This window comes from Aptenodytes forsteri, unplaced genomic scaffold, assembly GCF_000699145.1.
Source record: "Aptenodytes forsteri isolate BGI_AS27 unplaced genomic scaffold, ASM69914v1 Scaffold223, whole genome shotgun sequence".
NCBI classification, from domain to species: Eukaryota; Metazoa; Chordata; class Aves; order Sphenisciformes; family Spheniscidae; genus Aptenodytes; species Aptenodytes forsteri.
The window spans coordinates 174,243-196,522 of NW_008794742.1; the positions used below are offsets into that span (position 1 = coordinate 174,243).

At 38.3% G+C, this 22,280-nt stretch overlaps 1 protein-coding gene across 1 annotated transcript in view; it reads right to left on the bottom strand.

Moving 5' to 3' along the window:
* Positions 1–22,280, bottom strand: part of ADCY8 (adenylate cyclase 8) — a gene marked incomplete at its 5' end in the record, with an annotated part of 137,749 nt that overhangs the window by 86,288 nt on the left and 29,181 nt on the right. Inside the window, 2 exons of the mRNA XM_009273979.2 lie at positions 1,486–1,616; positions 20,950–21,099. Of these exons, the coding sequence (XP_009272254.1) occupies positions 1,486–1,616; positions 20,950–21,099 (281 nt within the window). The remainder of the gene's footprint in view (positions 1–1,485; positions 1,617–20,949; positions 21,100–22,280) is intronic.

The window sequence follows — 22,280 nt, forward strand, 5'->3', positions numbered from 1 at the left end:
TGTATGGGCTGGTAAGGGTTTGGGTGAGGATTAAGTAAAAGACTCACAAACTGGGTAAGACTTTTACCAGTGAGAAAAAACAAAATTAAAAGGTAAAGTACCAAACTACCCGAAGAGGAATGAATATTAATAATAGCCTAAATTTATAAAAATAAGATTTTCAAACAACTAATTTCTATAGTTTTCATTATCAAAACAACAAAAAACTAACTGGATTCATAGGGATTCATATAGCATTGGTTTAAGTAGTGTTCAGTTCTCAACATTTAGGAAAAAATAAGGTGAAACACAGTTTTGAAAAGATCTAGTCCCTGGTAGCATGCATAAGAACCAACCAGTGTCTGTACTCTAAAGCACACAGAATCTTCATTTTAAGTCTCTTTCAAGCATAAATTATGTTTTGACTTTTCACCCCGACTACAACTCTCTTCCATTCAAACAGAATGGCCATCTTCTCCCTATTTTGATTCTTCTACAGCAACACTTACTCTGAGAATGAAAAAGGGTAATGGAAGCATTTTAATTTAGTGCAATTCAAACCTTTTGTAAGGGTCCTTGATACTTACCACCAGATTTAATAAAATAATATATCTGAGATACTGCAAGGCCACAGAAGAAGCAGATAATAAATTTACTCTTTTGCAGAAGTTCAAATTATGTTTATTGAACTTGTCCAGACAAAGTTATATTTGGGTTTCATCAAAAGGCAAAGTACATGCTTTCCTAGCAAACCATCTCCCATCATATCCAAGGATGCTTATTTTTCACTTCCTTCAGTGATGGCCACTCAGTCATTTGCCCTTGTTGTTTGGGACAAACTTATGGAAAATGTTATTGGCTTAGCTAAATATTCTGATGGTCGGGAATCACAATAAAATCAGAGATTCTGTAACATCATGGAGTGGAAGCTGATCATTCTGGTGTAAATGTACAATTAGGACTTATTGTCTTGAGCCGCAGCTCATAGGATAAATATCACCTTCCCGCTAACTACTTTCAAGAGAGACAAAATTTATAGAGAGGAATAAAAAAGGGAAATGGAATTAGGAAAATGATAATAAGAATGATTGAATGAAAATGGCTACCAAACAGAGGAGCCACATGACATGTCTACATCTTTGAAAGCATCTTACAAGTCTCCATCTCATTTCTCAGCGTGTGGGGTCAACCAGAAGGCTGTGGCAGAATATGTGTCCCCATGCAGGCAGAGCTCCCCTTTCTGTGCAACACTGACTACTTAATTAAAGTGAAAAAATACACAAATGGTCCAGGCCCAGTGTTCAGTTCAAATGGGTCTTGCCATGGCAAAGGCATCCAGCCCTCCTGATGAGTAAAAGAAGGCACCAAAGTGCTTATCTGCTCAGGGATTAAACAAGGGTACACTAATTTTCTAATTTATGAATGAATAAAGCAACAGAAGGGAAACTCTCAAACAAGAGACACTTAGCAGCATCTGAGACTTTAAAGAGAGGCTCCTCCACCCACCTGACATTCTCATAACGATGAATGTAGATCTTATGAAACTGGTGTTGCAAATGTTCATCTTCTACGTTGGTCATATCATTTATCATTTCCAGGACTACAAACCGTGGTAAGACAGAGAGCACTAGCCGTTCCTAAAACAAAGAGGAAATCAAGTGTCAGTATCAGTCTGAGTTAGTACTTTACAGGAAACTGATTGAGCTCTGCCCTATTTAAAGAGCAGGATAACTGACAATTTAAGATATGACTTAGGAATTTCTAGACTTCCCCTCTAAAAATTCTAGCTCAGACCATTTCTGATAATTCACATTACTAACCGGAGTCCAGAATATGGACCCTTCTCTCCCCTTCCTAGACATTCTTCCCTCTAATGTTTTAAGCTTACTTGTTGATTATTTAAAGATCCATCCTACTTATTACCTCATTACAAGCTTTTCACTAAACATCACTTACGAACATATCAAGCACTACATTTCAAGCAGGGGTGACTTGATTAAACAGATATAGACCAGAGGAATTTGAAAGTCCTCAGCAGCAAGTAGGGTCAGATTTTTATTGTTGCTTATTTATCAGAACTTACAGACTGCGTTTTTAGCATTCATAAACTGTATAATTAATAATAAAGCTGGAGAATAAATAAAGCAAAAAATATGCAGAGGAACTGACTCCTCTGCACGTAGTGAAGAGGACAGCATTTTAAACAAATTGTATTGTCAGAGGTTAAAGACAGGGATAATATAAACTAATGCACACCTAAGAAATGTTTTATGGGAAAGATTTAGCCATAGACTAGTTTGTATGTTAATAAGGTTACAACAGTTAACAGAAACTAAGTTTTAAAGTGACTTGGGAATCTCAGAGTCTTCTTAACAGTCTGTGGCATTGAAATGCTTACATCATTTTGACAAATGGGACTGGATTTCAAAGTTCCTTGAAAACTCTGTATGTAACCTCAGAAATAAGCATTTACATGTGTCAGTGAAGCAGGTTTCCAGGATGACTCATTTGGCTTGCAGCCCACTTCACCTCTTTTTTGAAGATCCCCCAGGACAGACTGTGGGCTGAGCTGTTCTGCTGACCCAGAGCTGACCGTTCTTTTTCCCAAAGGCCTTGTATGACCTCCCTGTCCCATAACGGATTTACATCTGTTCACATCATACAGTAAGGGCTGTACAACAACAGCCACCAAAACAGTTCATGGAATATATAGCCTTCTCCCACACCCAAAGGCATGTGGGAGTGAGGAGAATGGGTTGTTCTGCAGATGGCAGCCTGCTCCTGGCCATCTTTTAGGCCCTAAGGGAGCAGATAGGCTTTCACTCATTCATTGTATGGACATTCATGGCAGAGTGCCTGTTGAGAAAGAAGGAACTAATTTATTGGGATGTTTGCATAGGGTGATGCTCGCATACAGTCTCAAATCTCTCAAAATGGACAGTTGGTTGCTAGTGGTGGCAGGATTCTGCATTGCAAGTGTCCTCATGGCAGGGTCTTTAGTTAGGTCAGCAGAGACTCCTCACATGACTGTTCTGCTCCGTTCTTATAACCTGGTTGGCCAATGATCCTGTGTGACAACCCCAGTCCTACATAATTCATCACTACTGGTATATTTTAACCACATACTAAACATTTCTTAAATATCTAAACTACTTACAAAAGACTAGTTCCATAGACCATTTCTGCAAGGACAGTGTCTATTGGGTATTTACAAATGTCTTATCTATGCACAATTTAATCACTGCAGCAGCAGGAATCACCCAGAAAAGGTCCTGGATGGGATGTTCCACCCAGAATATTAATTAACACACTTAAACATATAAATGAGACTAGCAAAGCAGGAGTTGCACCTGGGAATTTCTAGTAGTGCCCAAAATTTCCAGCTCCTGTAAGAGTCCATCAATGTTTACTTGTGAAGGTTCAATCAATCTCCTGTTTTCAGGGTGGTTTTGAGTTAGTCCATTGTGTCCAACCAGTCTGTTATCTCATCTATACAGATGACTAGCCAAGAAGCTGTTGGATCACAGAGAGCTGGCGACCTAAGTCCACTCTGTAAGCACACACACACATCTCTGGTGTTAGACCACAATTATGAAAATCAATTTTTTAGTTATAATTTGAGACCCTTAGCTCTTTCCATACATGTAGATGTGTTATACAGTTCTTCTGAGAAGGGCTGACTCTACTGCTTATGTGCAATAGGTCCAGTCATGTGCTCTGCTACTGGAGGAAGGTGCATGAGCTCCCTGAGCTGGCATTTGCAGACTGTGCATCCAGGACTCAGGGCTAGCATGTCTCTTGGCTGACTGATTTAGGTAAGGAAGAATGCAAATGAATTTAAACAAAGCCATTAAAACTGGCCCTCTCTAGTAGGAAGACTGGAGAACATATTCAGCATTTCTAATGAGCTTTGTCTGTGTCTCAGGAACACTCAGGAACAGTAAATAATTGAGACAAGTTGAAGTGACATATAATTATATACATGCACAGGTTTATTAATAATGTATATTATTAATGTATATTAGTAGAGTATCAGTGTATATTAGTTTATTATTAGTGTGTATATACAGTACATCAGTGCATATAGTGTACATATACATATACTATTAGTGTTATCACAAATATGTTAAATAGATGTGTTTTGTTTATGGCCATTTCTAGGCAGGCTTGATCCAAATCTTAATATTAATTTCTGATTTTTTTGGTCAGCTAAGCCAGCCTGGTCTTACTTTGTGTCCTGTTCTAGCCAGTCATGTGAAAAATTCATTCTTGCCGTCGCTTCTTGGCAATGGCCATTTTCTTTGATTCCTATTGCCTTAACTTGGGCTGAAGACCCTAACTTATACAGCATTTGCATTTTTTATGCATATCTCTTACTTATTCCTTACATTAGGAGCAGTCTTTTCTTCTGTTTGTACCTAACCTCTCAGACCTCAGAAGAGTTTTGATCTCCTAAAGGTCTAGTTTGGTCACACTCAGGAGAAATATGAGGATAAAAGGCAATTTTAGGTTAGTTTAGAAGAATATGGTTAATTCTTGTACCAGCTGTAAGGAGAGCACCATCCCTACTGAGTAGCATAGAGTAGATACAAGTGAAAATGCACTCCACATGCAATACAATGCTTCTTGGCACTGAAATCCTAAATCTTACAAAAGGAAAGTCTTTTGATTCTGAGCTTTCGGGTTCTCCTATCACCATAATAGTATCTTGGCATTTAGGTCAGCACTGCTTAGCTTTCTTTCTGGCTGCAGTTGCTTACCCCCATGGTTGTTTTAGCATGCTTCGGTGAGATGATATTTAAGGATGAAGACTGGGCCACTTTTTACAAGTACCAAAGTACGTAGCACCCAGGAGTCACGGCTTCAGTTCCTCCCTGTACTATCAGTTTTCTTGTGGAAGATTAAACATGTTAGATACACTTTCTGTTTTCTGCCAGAGAAACTGATGTCGAGGTTGTTGTGAGGCAACTTGATATTAGGAGGATATGACACAAACAAATATTATCCAGGCTGTGGGGTATGTCTCTTCTTGACGGGGAAAAGTTGTTCAGAGAGAACAAGACAGAGCAAAGAGGGATGATAGGTGGAATGAGAGAGAAAGGCAAAACAGTCATGAAAATGCTGTTTTTGATGCCAGCAGGATTAGATGCTGTGGATGAAATGTAGCCACAGCTGAAACATCTGAAAAAATGAAGGAACCCCTCCCCAGCATTCATAGGAGGCAATATCATTTCTAACTTACAACTTTTACGGTGAAGGTCATGAAGAATTCCCACTCTGAGCAGTCTTAGTCAGTAGTTAGCAAACAATCCTCAGCTACGATGAAAACACATTGTGGATAAACACCTTCATTTGTCTAGATGGCAGCCCCAGCTGAGGTGAACAGTACGTTTACTTAAGAAGGCAAAACACATGGTGCTAATAGCTTCTGCTGGAGTGGAGGTGTGTAACACTCCACTCTGGGATGGCAGCTTTCTCTGGGGCTCCTGCCTGCATAACATGCTAACACGGAAGATGAGAGAACTGAGACTCTACTAATCTTTAATCCACCTGTTCTACAAACCTTTACTAAATCAAGGGCTGCCCTCAGGAGGGAGAGAAAAAAAATGATGCAAGGCAGTGATAGCTGGTATAGGGCAGGCAGTGAGCTATCATGCAGTGAGCTCATCCTTTATTCTGTTAAAAAGCCCAGCTCAGACCTTCTGTTTCCCCATACAGGTTGTACTAATTTTAGCATATCTGCATTGTCTTGACTTTTTCCCACCCTTTCCACCTGGGAATTCTGCTATCCTCCACTCTTCTTCTGATGTGTAAACACTGCATGTGGTGCTTGTGATAGCAAGAAGAAAACCCATCCCTCAGGAAGTCCTTTACACTCCTGCAAACCCAGGTTTTCACAGGAATGTCTAGCCCTAAGGTAGCTCCACCCTCAAGCAAATGTCCCATGGCAACTTAAGATGGCATGTTTGGGAACAGCTGCTGATTGATATTCCAGGAACCAGAAATATTTTTGATATTTTGTGTCCTTCAGCCACCTATAACAGAAGGCACTTAGGCTATATATTCTCTTATTCCTTCACTATTAAGACACATTGCTCAATATGACCATATAATAAATCCACCCTTTGAATAAATCAAATCAGTCTTTCAGGGAGCCATATAATTAAAGTGTTCAATGAGTTCCTGTGAAGGTACTTTCACAATAGCACAAAATCTTTTCACTGTAAAAAGAGATATGCTATTTCCTACCTAATCCTTGTAGGAAGACAAATAAGAATACAAATGAAAAATGAAAAGAAGATAAAAGAAAGAAAGCAAACAGAAATCCTGGTTATTATTGAACTGCTTATGAAATCTATGATAAGAGAACATGAAAAAGGCCATTTCTTCATGAACATATGGCTAAAATGTAGAATGTACTTTTTTCACAACAAGAAAAGCTTACATTCCTTGTTTGAATTCACTTCAGAAGATGTCAAGCAATGGCTTTAGAACGTTTATTTAAAATAAAACATAGTTCACTTGGCACATGTTCACTAAGCCAAGAAAAATGTGCCCAGCACATTTGATATCTTAACCTTCATGCTACTCATTAAGGTAAGTTAAGTGTTCTTGGCTGCACATAAGATCTGGCAATGATCCATAAAAACAGAGGTTAATTAGTATGCGTCTGCTGCAGTCCTCCTCTATTAATACTGTAACATGTGAAGACCTCTTGTCAAGATCACAACTGAAAGCGCATATTCAGCTCATGTCACTATTCTGTATTATGTATGTCACACTATGGAGGAACACTACAAGAAAAATAACGTATAAGTGTGTATGTGTGTGAGTGTGTGTGTCTATATATATTTTTACGAGGCACTCCAGCCACCAGTCAGTTCTCTGGTGCTGAAATATTCAAAGGACAGAAAATTCTTCCCTCTACGGGCACCAACTGTCCTTTGCTGTTCCAAGCTGCTCTTACACCACACCAGACTGACAGGGTGGTGGGGATGCTGAACCAGGCCCCTTCCAGAAACCAAGCACTGAGAGATGGACTCTGGTGTGGATCATGCCTATCCTGCCTTTTCCTATAGCTGATGCTAATGTCCTATGGACCAGGGTGTGTCCCTCTTGACAGGCCTTTCACACCACTTTGCTTCAATCCAGCAGTTAAAAAAGGTTTTCAGTTATCCAAGAATGAGTGTCAGGTCACTGTCCCCTTCATATAAAGATCCTTGCCACATAACTCCCTTTAAACTACTTAAATATTATTATTCCCCTTTCACAGATTTAGATACTGTGGCACAGAAGAGCAGTTGAAATGTGTGGAGGTCATGTGCAAAAGAGCAGCAGCAAATCACAGAGAAGAAAATTGTTTTTATAGTCTTCTGTACCTTACTATTTGCATGATTAAAGAGTCCTCTCATTTCTAGTCAGTATCTCCTGGAAGGCATTTTCAGAGAGGGAGGGAAAGACACGAGAAAAAAAAATCTCTTTTTCAGTGAAAGGCCTAATAAAGAAGTGTCATGAACTCTAGGGTGAAGGAAACTACATTATCCAGCTTTGTTGAAAGCTTGCTAGTTGAGCAATTGGCTAAGTGGAGACAATTCAAAGGTGAGCAGCAGTAGTGATAAGTAGTTTGAAAAGGAACAGAGATATATTCGTTCAAGAGAAAAGACATAGAAGAAAGAAGATAGCAACAAAAGGATGCTATAAAAGAGCTGGTGATCTATTCTCCTATTAACCATTCATGACATGAATCAGCCCTAGTCTTTAAGATGGAGCAGTCAGAGTTTAGAGTAAATAAATGAAAAAAGAACCTTTAACCCAAAGAATAACCAAGTAAAAGAAAAATCAGTAGAAATCACTAAATGTAGCAAACTGATGGTAGAATTCAGATCTGGATTCAGACACCTGAATTTTGGTGACTACAATGTAAGTATCCTAAGATTCCATTTTATCCAGTGAATCTGGATAGATACTCAACAGATCAGATGTAAATGACTACTTTGGTGTCACTATAGGTCCCTCTCAGCTCCTTTGTATTGACTGGATCTCAGCTGACTGTAGCAGGAGCTCAGAGGTGTAAAGAGCATGTAGTCACCTAGTTTAGGAGATGTCTAAATATGGAACTGACTCCTACCCAATCTACTCCTTCAGGAAAATTTAGAAACAGTGAAATAAATCCTGCAGTGATAAAGCAAATTAACTTCATGAGTGAAATATGTGTGTTTAAAGTCCCAAGACTGTAACATTGATACTTTCTCTAATGCCCACTTCTTGTTTTATGCATCTGCAGTAGTCATTCTTTGTTGAACAATTTCTCTGTAGTCTGTGTGCACTGACCCCTTGTGTGCCTCATACTGAAATCAGGGACTATCAACAGTGCTTACAACTGCACAAATGTAGCTAGGCACATTCATGGAAAAGTGGGACATGTCCCTAATGAGTAAATAACAACCTTTGGAACAATTTTTGAGAAGAGTCAATTAACCAGCATGCAAGGTCTCAGTCTTGTGAATAAAAACTGAACTGGAGACCTTTCCACTGGTGCTGATCAAAGAAAACAAAATACCAACAAGCACAAAACATCAACAAGCAACCTGGGGCCTGCAGGAGGTTGCCAAGAGGAAGGTCAAACTCCCCAAGGTTTCCCTGCAGTTTATGTGAGGGCATCACTGAACAACCTGATCTAGTTGAAGATGTCCCTGCCCATGGCAGGGGGGTTGGACTAGAGGTCCCTTCCAACCCAAACTATTCTATGATTCTATGATTCTATCACCTCTGCAGGGTCTGCTGTCTGCATAAGCTCCCTGCACCAACTCCCCTTAGATGGTACACCACAAATAATAACGAAATGCTGACTATACTGCCCTGGGATTTTCCTTTGTTTCTCAACACCTTTATCAAAGTTGGCTTTGCCGACGGATGAAAAGCCCGTCTTCAATGACAGTTCAAGTCAGGTTTTGTTCTTCCTTCTCTAAACATACTTTCAGATGAGTGAACTTACATGTATCTTGTGGGAGGAAAACTTTGGATCACGTAACAGGTTGCTTATGGCTATTCCCAAGACAATTCTGTAAAACTGGAGTGGACATACCCCAGAAATGTTTAACTTGGCAGAGACTCTAAAGAAACTGCTCCGCACTTCCCATCTTTATTTTCAAGAATCATTTTGCCAGAACCGTCAAGCTTGGCTTTAACAACATTTATAATTAATATCATAGAGACTTTATTGTCTGAAGCACTGAACTTAATAAGATGAAAAAGGGCTGTTCAGAGCAGTGGTTTTAGCCTTTCCGGAGCACATGAGCTTTTGTTACATTTAAGGGAAGTAGATAAAAATGGTATTGTTTTCTACTGAAAAACTGACAGTGTTCAGAATAGTTGTAATTATTGTAGGTGCCACTCTAGAAAATGGGAATTAGCACCTCTCATTATGATGAACAGCTCTGAAGAGAAATTCCTTCATTCTTACTTAGTGCACAATGGACAGTTTATTTGCAGCTGTTCTTTCTTGTGCGTTATCAAGACAATGGCAAGTAATTAAAAAATATGGAAGGAACTGCAATAACTAACATGTTCAGACTTGTGAGGTTATGAGGTTGCCTGTTAGCTTTTACTACTTACTGCTGCAATATGCGATATGAGCTATATCAACTTTCTGTTAGTTCAGGCAGTTACCATTCCCACTCATCCCATCTTTGGCTGCGTGTTCTATTTAGGCATCTGCTGTTCTCAAAGAGAAACAAGGCCAGATCACACAGGAGGTTTTGGAGTCTCCTTTTGTTTAGCTGTTGGCCATGAAACATAACTAGGGTCTCATCCACACTGATAACCCAGTGTTTATGAGAGTCAGGACTTTTTATAATAGTGTCTAATTAGTTGTTAACTGAGAAGTATTATGAAGTTTGTGGTAATGTGAGGAGGAAAAACTTCTTCCACACACTTCTTGTAGGAAGGACATTTTATCCAATTGTTTCCTCAATACTATTGTCCAGAACAGCATGAGACAATATATGTAGCACGTGCTGAAGGGAAGGACTGCAAGATACTTCTGTTCTTTTGCTTTGTTTGGGTAATGAATGACTTGAAGATTCAAGCACCTGAAGCCACGTAACAAAATCTTGGCAGGGCTTGACGATTACCAGTCTATTGCCAGGTGTCAAAGGAGGTGCCTTTCTCATGAGCCAGTTGGCTATGTAAGAATATTGCAATCTTAATGCCTGCTTGCCCTGTGCTCCCTGAGCAGTAGCAGGCTGATTCAAGGGCTGCCAGTTTGTATTTTCATGCCTTCCCAGTATCATTTTGGCTTCATAAACACTTAGCTCATCCTGTAGCGTGCTGGGAAGTGGTGGAACAACCCTCCCTGTTGTTTTTTTGGCATGGTACCTGTTACTGCTGCTGTGTGTATCTTTTAAGTGAAAAATTATATTCCTCCATAAAATACTTACAAAAATATTTATAAAATCATTTTTAAAAGTAACACAATTAATCATGAAACTAAGTGCAGCCGATGCTTACAATGTGTGGCACAGGCGCAATGAATCAGCCCACCGTAAGGTCACATGAGCACCACTAACTTGCATGGGAGTGGGTGGGAGCACATGTCTGGGGATAAGAGCTGCAGGGAGCAAGTCTGTGTTCCTTGACAGCGGTGGCCAGCTGTTAGATCTGCTAGGCTACATCATGAAACAATCTCCTGACACTGCTTTGTCATTTGAGCTGTCTTTTAGCTTAGGCAATAGGAACTACAGGTCTCAAATTCAGTGCCAGTGTCTATATTGAGTACAAGCAATGGTTGATAATCCCTGATTCCCTGGATCCTAACACATGATTTTTTACCTCCTGAATGAAGAGCATGTTAGACTTACATTCCATTGTGAAACCCAACCATGTAACAAGGACATGCGGTGAAAAGCGGGAATTACAAAACAATATGTATTTACAACCCTGCTTTGTTGACATGAACATTTATGCTTTCAAGTGATACTGTCCAGCCCCACAGTAATCCATTAGACATGTCTGATACATGGAAAGGCAAATTTTATAGTTTTGTAATTTTGTTTCTTCCAAATCTCATTATGATCTTTTTTTTAAATTTATTTTGTATTAAATGATTGTAGAGAAGAAAAATATCCAGAAGAAAAACATTTATATGGAAATAAGACACATATCTCAACAAAAAGCATTGTACTGTCTTCTAATGTATTGGCTTCCGTAAATTCCAGTTAGTTTGGACAGGAAGGATGGAGCCATACCTTAAGAACAGGAGAAAGATAGACACATCTACTGGATACTGATTCTATAATGGCATAACCTTAAGCCATTCCTTATTTTACAGGAATAGAAAATGAGAGTGAAACAGCTCCTACAATTCAATTTTCTTCTAAAATATCAGAATGGCCCCATCTGACTTTAACGTCTGTAGTGTTATGCCCTGGTAGACTTTCACTTCTCTAGGACTGCTTTGACTTCTCTGCTGTTGAATCTTCATGTAATCATTCTGCACTGTTTCTACTTTCTGTTAATTTAGATGTTTCTTCTTCCATTTTGTTACTTTTTTGCTGTTTCAGAAATTACTAAGCGACTTCAGCAACATACACATTTCTCAACAGTACTAATTATTGCAGCTAATGACATGGAAAATGGCAGAAAGCAAGCTCACATGCCATTTATTTTTCAGCTTTATATGACTAAATCACTACACAACAAGATGTAAAAGAGCTAGGAGGTCATCTATTCTGGTCAAAACAAGGAATGCACCTTGTCAGAGACTTACAAGACACCAATACTAAACAGCACAAGCTGGATAAAACCTCCCCTGGGAAGTTTCTATAGGTGGGGATAACGGTCACTTTCTGAAAATCAAATCCCTTTTAACAGGCTTGTAGGGGGGTACTTAAGTACTGATGGTGTGAAAGACCTTCAGCCTTTTCATAAATAATCCAAAAATTTTGGCATCAGTGACTTGACTCTGACCAGCTTAGAACTGGTACTGGTCATGGTCAGATAATTTAATACCATTATCTGGACCACAGAGTCTCTCTATTAATTGTGAAGCTTGTAAGGACATTTTTTGAGTCCTCCTACAGTCATTTCAGGGTACTAAGGAAAGACAGTATAAACTTTCCTTAGTACCCTAAAAATTCTGATCCTGAACAAGAAAGAAAAATGACCTTAAAATGAGTAAGTATATTCAGAGTTCAGGAAAGGTACTAGCCTGATAAATTTGCAGCCTGGAGTTCTTTATTTAAGCAAAGATGACTGTACTGCAGACCAGCTGGCAGCAGTGTTTCATCTCTGTAGGGGGCTGAAACTATTTCATTCCCCTTACTCATTTCACCTTTGTCCACTTCCCTGAGACAATCAGCAAGGGTCGGTAGTCAGAGGCAGCTATGATAATGGCTTTTTTTTTAATTAGATACCTCTCTCTAGCAAGGAGCTCAGAAGATGGGAGGCACAGGCCACCAAAACCTAATCAACGAGCTATCAGTCCCATTCACTATCGACCAGCACAACATTTAAACAGGCTAGTTTAGAGATTAAAAAAACCACACAGATCTTCAGAAAGTAGTTTTATGACTAGTGAATCCAAAAGCCATCTACTAAGGAGGGGAAGCAGAGATTTCCTTCTCACCGATTTCTTCTAGGGAAAGCCGCCATGCCTGAAGTCTCGACACTCTTTGGGATTATTTTTCCCCTGTATAAATTGCAGTTCAGGTCTGTTTCTCTAGCATTGGCTGTAAATCTCATTATTCTGTTTGAGTCCATATGACCACTCCAGATTTGCAAGGAATAGGAGAGAAGGCAGAGGATGATTTTTTTATCTTGATTTTACCTTAGATTTCTACTTGAAAGCAAAATGTGGGGGTTATGCTCTGATGATAAGAAACAAACATCTGCAGCAAATGTGAAGGAACAGCATCTAAAATATGACATGTAAATGTTGTGTTTTCTACTGCAAGTGGGTTGAGCAGATGGGGTGTTTTGAGACAAGAAGATGGAGAAAATGTGCATGCTGCCTGTGACGTGTTCCCTGGTACCTACAAAAGCATAAGTGCATGTAAATATTGCTTCTCCTCATCCTAGTAAGGAGAAAAAGTCTGTTAATGGACTTAGGAAACAGATCATCTCCTGAATCACAATATGGATATGGATTGTAAAGAACAATATAAAGTTTGCATATTCCTTTGCTTGTTGGATTAACCAGTATGTTATACTTTGAGTATGATCCTCTAAGTACCAAAGGAGCAATTCCAAGAACAAATTTCTATTGGGATCATGGTTCTTTAGAGAAAGGTGTTGAGGTGAAAGAAAGTCTGGATAACTGTGAAAACTTTCTGAGCATCTTACATTCAACAGACCGTTTCCTATAGAGAGGAAAGCTGGCTAAAATGCAATATCTAATCAGAGGTTTACACAGAATTTTTAATTGGGAGGTTATTGCTTGCCTTTTAAAAATAAAATTATTGTGATCACAATTTTTATTTATGAAGTATTTTAAACTACTTTTACAATGAAAAAGAAAGGTCACGTGATCTCTAAAATTCAGATTACTCTTTTTTTTAAACCAAATCTGAACTTTATCCTCATGCCACTTTAGAAGGATTTTCATATTCTTAGCACCAATATCAAAAAAAGATGACTTTATAGTGTTTAACCCTCTTAAAGTGTCCTTTCCAATCCCAGTCCAATCTGCTATTACTTTAGAGGTTGCAAAGTACTGGTGGTTGATTAAAATGTAGATCTGTAAGAGCTTGATAAAACCTACACAACATATAAGCTTCTTTAAAAAAAACAAACAACAAAACAAACAACAGTTCATCAATCTGCAGAGGGCTTCTTAAAGCTGTAGGAAATAGAGAGTGTTGCGGAGTAAAGTGTGAAAAAAAATCCTCTGGAAGTAGAGGTAGAAGGGAAACAAATGGTCAAACAGAACAGTTTTCTAACGGAAAAAGCGATTAAGACGGGATGACAGTTTTTCCACAAATAACAGGCAGGAGAGGCTAAATATGCCAACAGCAGACTGTTCTGAAGACTAAGGGATGTATTCTCCTTCTACAGCTCTCATACTTATACTGGAAAAATAGAATGTGTGTTCATACCCAGAAAACAAAACAACCCTCTTTGCACCTGGACAACTGGTTCTTCAGGGTGGTTGAGCTCAAACCCTTTGTGGAAATCAAATGAAATAATATCCAAACTGTTTTAACTTTCAAAATGAGCTTTAATTGAATTTGTAGAATCCCCTATGAGAAAGAGATTAGCTGGAAAGCAGGTGTCCAGTAAGCCAGTGACAGGACTTGCAGGGAGGAAATGTCTGCTAGGTTGTTCTCATAGAAGACTCTTCTCATTACACTATTTAATGAAGAAAAGGTTTTTCTTCTTGTTCCCCACTAACCTGACCAAACCCATAATTATGCCTGCAGATGCCTGTCTTCACCCCACCTTGATGAGAAGCATCCCCAGAAGCCAGGTGGATCAGGTATGATGCCAGCCTGGACCTTCTCGCCTGAGTACTCCTTGCAAGACAAGAGGCAGACAGTGGTTGGTCCCCACCAACTCTCTGTCTTAATTGCTCTTTCTTCTAGCCTTCACCTCCGTCTCCTCTGCTAGTGTGCTAGACACCCAAGAAAATATTTGTAATACTTAGGGAAGATATTGAGAAGGAGTTTTATTTCCATATAAGAGGACCTCCTCTGGGTGGAATTTGAGATGATGCCTGCAGAGAAAGGGGTCTGCTTGCCAAAGACCATGTTGGAAGGGGATGTAAAAAATACAGCTAAAGATACTAATGCATTGTGGATTTAGTACCTTCTAGCACTAGCTAACTCCACTGAAACTGCACAAATGTAGTGCTAAAGTAGAATAATTTTGACTATTTGGCTTCTCAGGGCTTAAAAACTGGAGGATTTCTTTCTGATTTGAGTTTTAGTCCCTCCCAATAACAGCACAGCAGTGGCAGTGAAGCTTTGCTGGTGAGTTCTGTGCACCAGGTAGGGAGTTCTCTTTTCATGAATGATGCAGAACCTGCTACAGTGAGAACAAGAACAAACACCTCACCAGAGGATGAATACAAGCATCACATAGATCTGGACTGATTTCACCTGTCATCTCAAACAACTGCAGAGAAGATCCTTCTTTCATAAGATACCATCAGGTGCTCTAAATCTACCAGAAATAATGCAGATAAAATGTTTCGGAGAGGCTTTATGTTATTTTTTTTTTAACGCTAGTCCAATCCACAGGTTATTCATGTTAGTAGAATACAGTCTAACAACTTTGCTTAGCTTGAGAGCAGCCTCCTACCCATATTTCCCCATTACTTTTTCTGGGCTTCATTAGTCTCATTGGTCTAGAGAAGTCTTGGATGGAGCGTAGAAGTGTGGCCATCACATAGGAGAAATCACTTAATTATGAGTAAAATGAGTTTTCTCTGAATAGCAGTCCTGTAAGGTTGTGATCTTATTACAAGATAAGAGGTAAGTGCTGGACTGATTTTTAAAGATATTTAGCTACTTAACTTCTGTGATGTTCCCTTCCCAGTCATTTTAAGCCTCCATTTCCAGCTTCAGTTATAAGAAATCAAATATTAACCTCCTTGCATAATAATTGTTTTCAGATATGAATAACTTGGCATACGTATGTATGGTAAAGGAAGAGGCAGAGTGACAAAGTTATCTGAGAGACTCTTTATAATTAAACAGAAATATTTGAGGGTTTAAAATGTTAGACACATTTCAAGTAAAGATGAATTGCTGGAGAAAGAGCAGGTAGGGACACGAGAGATATATTATAAATTCAATTCTTCATAAAGTCATCATTTCAATATGGATTTAATGTCGTTCATTTAAAACTCAGGGATTTTGTACTATGAGAAATAGAAATGAAAATGAAATTTAGTGCAGGTTCCTGCTCTTCACTGAGGGCAATTTCACAGCATCTTCATAATGAGGGAAATGACATGTTTGTTGTTTTTGAAAGTTTTGCAGTAGCTAATTAAGAAAATAAGTTACACTTTCTGTTTTCATTGCCCATATATGATAAAAGCAGAATTACCTGCTGTGTACTTACAATAAAATCAAGGTAAGAAGGAAGACAGTGTTTTTGAAGTGGTTATTAACAAAGTACAGCACTGGGTGTCAACCTTTTTGAAACATATAGATATCAAATCAAAATATTGACCCAAAATTTCAAACAGGTAGTGGAAAGTGATGATATTCTTGGAGTGAAACGAAATATTGACAAAATTTCAAACAGGTAGTGGAAAGTGATGATATTCTTGGAGTGAAACGGACTTAAGAAAACTGAGAACCTCGCGTTTGCTGTTTATTCATAATTACAATGTGTTGAAAACAAAACTGGAGGACATTTTATGGCTGACATTTTTGGTTGGTTGATATAACTATGTATATTAAGCACAAGCAGCTAACTACACTTCATTAGAAAATATTTAAATTAATGATTTGATTAATAACTGGTAAACTGAGACTGTTTTCACAACACATTATTTTGTCTGTGCTACCTTCTCTAGATTGCTTCTCTGATATTTTTATCTTTCTATGATACAGTTTTTCTGGTACTCATCAGCAGTGGAGTCTCATTTAACTAAGCCAAGCTCTGAAATGTTTTAGTTCTTCACCAAAATTTTAATTTTCTAATGAAAATTGGGAAAGAAGTAGACACAGATGTTCCCTCAGGTTTCACAGAGTGCTAGGATTTCCAAATGGTATCACACAGATAATACCGTACAGTTAAGTGCATAAACATCATTAGCAATGACTGCTGGAGTAATTCTCCTTTGTATCCACAGCACTGTTCACTTTATTAATAGAGTGATTAGAGTTAGAAAATTCATTGTAATTGAAAATGTTAATATGTACTTGTTAACAACCCCAGATGCTTAAAAATAAAAAATAATAATAAAAAAAATCAGATCCTTGATGAATTAGTTGCTTTTGAAAACATGACTAAAACTCCTAACTTTCTGAAATACTTCTGAAAATTTTACTCAAAAGTGTTGTTCAGAGTAAACGGTGATGGGGGAGGAAGGATGAAAAAAGATGTAGGAGCTTAATTGTATAGAGATTTGGAAACACGGAAACTGGAAATTAAGTCACGTAAAAGCTTTGAAAAAATTTGGCCAGGCTCCTTAAAGTCTTTTCTATCATACAGGTCTGCACTTCGCCCTCTTCCTTCCTGTGCAGTAAGAAAATGAATTGCAATTAGCGTAAAAACTGAACTTGCACCTGAGGACATTTTCTGTGGACAATGAACGAATGGAGCTAATTCAGATTTACAGCTATTCAGTTGAGACCATAACATGGCACACAGACATTTCGACAGAGCAAAATAGCTTTGACTGCCAAACTGGAAAACCCCATAGCAATACCAAAATAGATCAAGGAGTCCTTAAACCCTGAAAACCCCACAAAAGGAAGAGATCACAGATTGCTGGAAAATAACGACATCTGGAAAAAAACCCTGTAATATCTACCTGTCCAAATTTCAGCTCAGAGTAACATAAACAACAACAACAAAAAGTTTTTCCCCGCTAGTGGGATTTTGGTGGTTTCACCTATTTTCATTGCACTCTACAAAAAAGTATGATGACGAATGAATGAAACTGCTTTCACTGAAAAACTTTCAGCTCATCTGTGTGAAATTTATCAGGAAATACAGAACCACCTCTTGCTTTCCACCATAAGAGAGAAGCTGATAGAAACTTTATATTTGTATTCCAGAAAATGTGCAAATACTCATTAGGGGGTTCTTTAAAATCTCCAAAACCCAAACAGATCCTTACTTATGAGTATTATTGTTTCCTTGTAGAGCTCCACATGTTTGATGGTACCTCTTGCTTGTCTCTAAAACGTAGATTATAAAATGTTTGGCTCACAATTGGGTGACTTTCCATGACTGGTTCCTTTAGGCATTACACAATACTGAATAATGATAGCAATAGCATTTACAGTTATTAGAATGACGAATGATTAGAGATGACAAATATAAGGGGTATTGAGAAATTGGAAGAGTCATTTTGAGAGTGCAGAAACTTGATTTCTTAGTTTTAACAATGCACAATAATGAACAGAAGTATATCTGAAGCATTTATATAACCTTTATAATTATAAAAAATTGGAGTCTTATTCTGCAATTACTTATGGAGGAGCATACCATTCCTTGCTGCATTTTTTAACTCATGTTGTTTTTTCTTACTTTAATTTTACTGGTCTTCTGATTTAAACAAAGTAAGGACAAAACCAGACCCTATGGGACCTATCTGGCAAGCTGTCATACTTCATATGACGTGTCATACATATGACGTCAATACAATTACCCATTGCAATTATCTATTATTTTCAGTTTAATAAGTGGAAGCTGTGTGGGGTGGAAACAAACCTTGAGAGATTTTAATTGTCACCCATTACTATAAAAAGTAGCAGTACCACCACTGAAAGCCACAAAAAGCCTGACCCTGCTGCAAGAAACATTTTTATGCAGTTTATGAGAAGTGGAGGAGAAATAAATCAAAGTGGAACAGAATTCAGGATTCCTAGAATTATTACCCTGAAGAATTACACAAATAATTTTTCCTTTATTTTCTCTGCACATTTTTAGCTCTTCAGCCATATTTTTAGAGATTTTCAGAAGCCACATCACAACTATTGGCCTGCACGCACTTCCCCCTCCCCCCCTTCATATATCAGAGGTATTTTCTAGAAAGTCATAGAATGAATTTATGAAAATTCATCAGGATTTAATCCTTATTTTTTAAAATGTGATATGAATTAACAGGTAATATGATTTTTACATTCATGTGAACTACAGATCCCCTGTATCATTAAATATATGTCTTCAAGATAGAAAAATGCTAGCAGTCACTGGATTATCGCCTGTGGATATTGATCAAATGAGCATGAACAAGCTGCTCAAGAAAAGCAGTCACCTAAAATGTGACATTGCCAGTCTTGTTAAAGAAGATATGTTTAGAAATTGCTTAAATGAGCCTCTACTTCAGAGGCAAAGGGAAAGAATAGAAGACTGAGGGAAACAGGCTTTCCATTCCTCCAAGGCATTCCAGTATTGGAATATTTTGTCATTGTTGTTGTCCCAAATACAAATGAAAAACTGACAAGTATATTATATGTATTTTTAATATCTATGTATATATAGGTGTGCATAATAACACAGTTTCAAACTTCCAACAGTATTAATTGGAAATATTCCAAAATGTTTTGTTCCTAAATTTTGGGTTAGTTTATCATTAAATTGACTTTTAGAAGAGATCTTTCATTTGGTGTCCTGATGTCTGTATTTTTCTCTTGTGGGCATTTTCCTTGGCCTGAATACATTTTCCCTTATGCATTTCCAGTCATATGATGCCTATGACACGCTACTTTGTTTGGTTATAGGTGAGTCTCAGCTGCAGTGAGGTAACTCTCCAGGAAGTTCTGCCTTCAGCCCTGAAGCCTTGCAAGGCACTGGGCCAAGACAAAATGCACGGTTCAACACTGGCTGATTAGAAACAAGTATTTGAGATCCAACCCCTACTTCCCCCCTCACCAAAAAAAAATCTGTTTTTTCTTAAACCCACCCAGATGGAAACAATCTGTCTTCATTTTCCTAACAGGAAATAAAATTTCAGCAAAATTGAATTTCTCAAAAAAAAGTTGTCTTTGTAGAAATTTCATTTTCCATGAGAAAATAAAATAATTCTAATGGAAAATCCTCTGAATCATCTGGAACAGGGGAATCTTTTGCTAGTGTTTTATAAAGATTTTTACAATGAACTCTGCAAAACAATGATCAAAGTAAAGCTTACAAAATATTAGTTTTTAAAAGATTACACAAGAAGAGAAATGCAAAATACCCTAAACACACAAAAAAACAAAAGCCATAAAAATGTAGTCCTACAGTTAAAATGAGAACCGAGCATCCTAGATAGCATCCCTCAAAGCCTCTTCAGTCAGCAATGGCTGGAGAGATGTTCTGGCATAGGTAACTTGCAGTACTCAGCACAGTCATGCATTCATACTGGGTCAGTAAAGTCTAGAATGTGACATCTTCCTAGATCTCTGTATAAGAGCAGGGCTTTCAAGAAGTAAAAGAAATAAAATTGAGAAGCAATACACGTATCTATACAACAGGGCAAAATGAATGGCTAAGTTCATTTGAGAATGAAATAACAGTGTAACATATATATCTACAGGCTGTATTTTGATCTTAATGCAAGTTTTTAAACCGCAGGAGAACCTTCTGATATTCAGTGGGAATGCAAAATACGTATAGCATGCTACATCTCATTTCTGCTGCCTTGGTATGAAATAATGAGCAGCAAACTTCTTTTTATTCAATGCCTTTTTTTCTGGATTGGAAAGGATGGTGTATCTAAGATCAACCATACCTGCTCATATCGGAAGTTCACCTAGCCCAGTATGCTGTTGCACACTGGCCAAAAGGAGACTTTTAGGGAATAGTTTAAGAACAGGGAAAGCATACAGTGATACTTCCCTGCAGTGGCCTCCCAGCTCCAAATATTCATCTGTGAGACAGAGGTGATGTTTTAGTATTTTCTCTGCCTAGATAGAGTTCTCCTCCATGAACTTGCTTAGTTTTCACTTGACTGATACAAGTTTTTGTATCCAAACACTCTGAAACATGAAGTTCCCCAGTTTAACCCCTTTTGTGTAAAGAACCATTTTTAAACACCTGCCAGCTGCTATTTCATTTGATGGCCTCTTCTTGCATGGGAAAGGACAAGGAACAGCCACTTGAAACAGAACACATTCATACTGTTTCCCAGGAAAATCTTTAAGATGTCATATCAGATGGATACACACTAGCAAAATAGCAGCACGAAACTCACTTAACCTGCTCAAATCAGGTGGCATCACATTGGAGTCAGTGAGGCTACAAAAGCCCGGTCTTGTCCAATTATCAATTACAATTAATACAAAAATAGGATTGTTTCTCCAATACCTGTCGCTGATTTTCTGTCTCTAGTCTCAGTCTGGCTTCTACACATCTTCTGGTCTCCAGGAAGGCTTGACGTTGTGCTCTGTCTGATAGGTAGCTAATGAAGATTCCTGCGGTGTTCATACACATAAATAACACTGCCTGAGCCGCTATCTGCAACGAACAACAAATAGGATTTCATCAGACAAGAGAAGCAAAAGTATCTGTTTAAAAAGAGAAAGAGAGAGAGAGAGAGAATGACTGCTCTGCAGTCATGTGGGCTGTAAAACTAAACCATTAGGAAAGTTTGCATAAAAGAATCTCTTGGATCTTAATTAGAGGCATCAAACGTGTAAAATTCTCTCTGCCTTGAGGAAGAAATATGCAGTCTTTGGGGGCATTAAACTCTAGTTGAACCACAAATGATGTTTCCAAGAACTGACTCACAGGGCTGTAGTCAGGAATGATTACAAACATAATTAACAATTTGTTTTTGCACTGCCTCTTCTGTAAAAGCAACTTTGTGATTTGTTCCATGGCTTAGTTTGAGAACAAAGCCATGTTAAGGAAAACAAAGAGTGTCAATTAGCTAAGAATTAATATCAGTGATAATGGTTATTCTGTTGTTATTGACCATATTAAATAAATTCATTTTCAACTGATGCCAAAGCACAAGCTTGCACAGTCTGAATCCTGAAACATTCAACAGGGGAAGCTGAAAGGATAACCAAATGCTTGCATAGCCTGTGCCTGTGTACACAGACCTTTTCTTCACTAACGCCTACGTAAGAGCTGCACTCTTTTTCCTTGTAGAAGGTGCGTCACAGTTTCTTCCTTTACAATATGAAGTTAAGAGAGCCAAATGGGAGTGGATCCTTGGACAGTGTAAATTGAAGTGGCTTATTTGTCTTTCATTGATACCTCTTTGTGCTCTGTATGTTTTTAAGGCAGAGCACATCAACGCCATTGAAGTGAGGATTGTTTGGGAAACCAAGTAAGAAATGTAATATTTGCATGCACTAGAGACAGAACACAGACCTGCAGTTTCAGCAGCTTTATCCAACACCTCATCCCTCCAGCATGTTACAAACTCATGTGAACTCCTCTCAGTTCCTGCTTACAATCATAGAATCATAGAATCATTTAGGTTGGAAAAGACCTTTAAAATCATTGAGTCCAACCGTTAACCTAACACTGCCAAGTCCAAAACTAAACCATGTCCCTAAGCACCACGTCTACACTTCTTTTAAATACCTCCAGGGATGGTGGCTCCACCACTTCCCTGGCCAATGCTTGACAACCCTTTTGGTGAAGGATTTTTCCTCACGTCCAATCTAAACCTCCCCTGCCGCAAC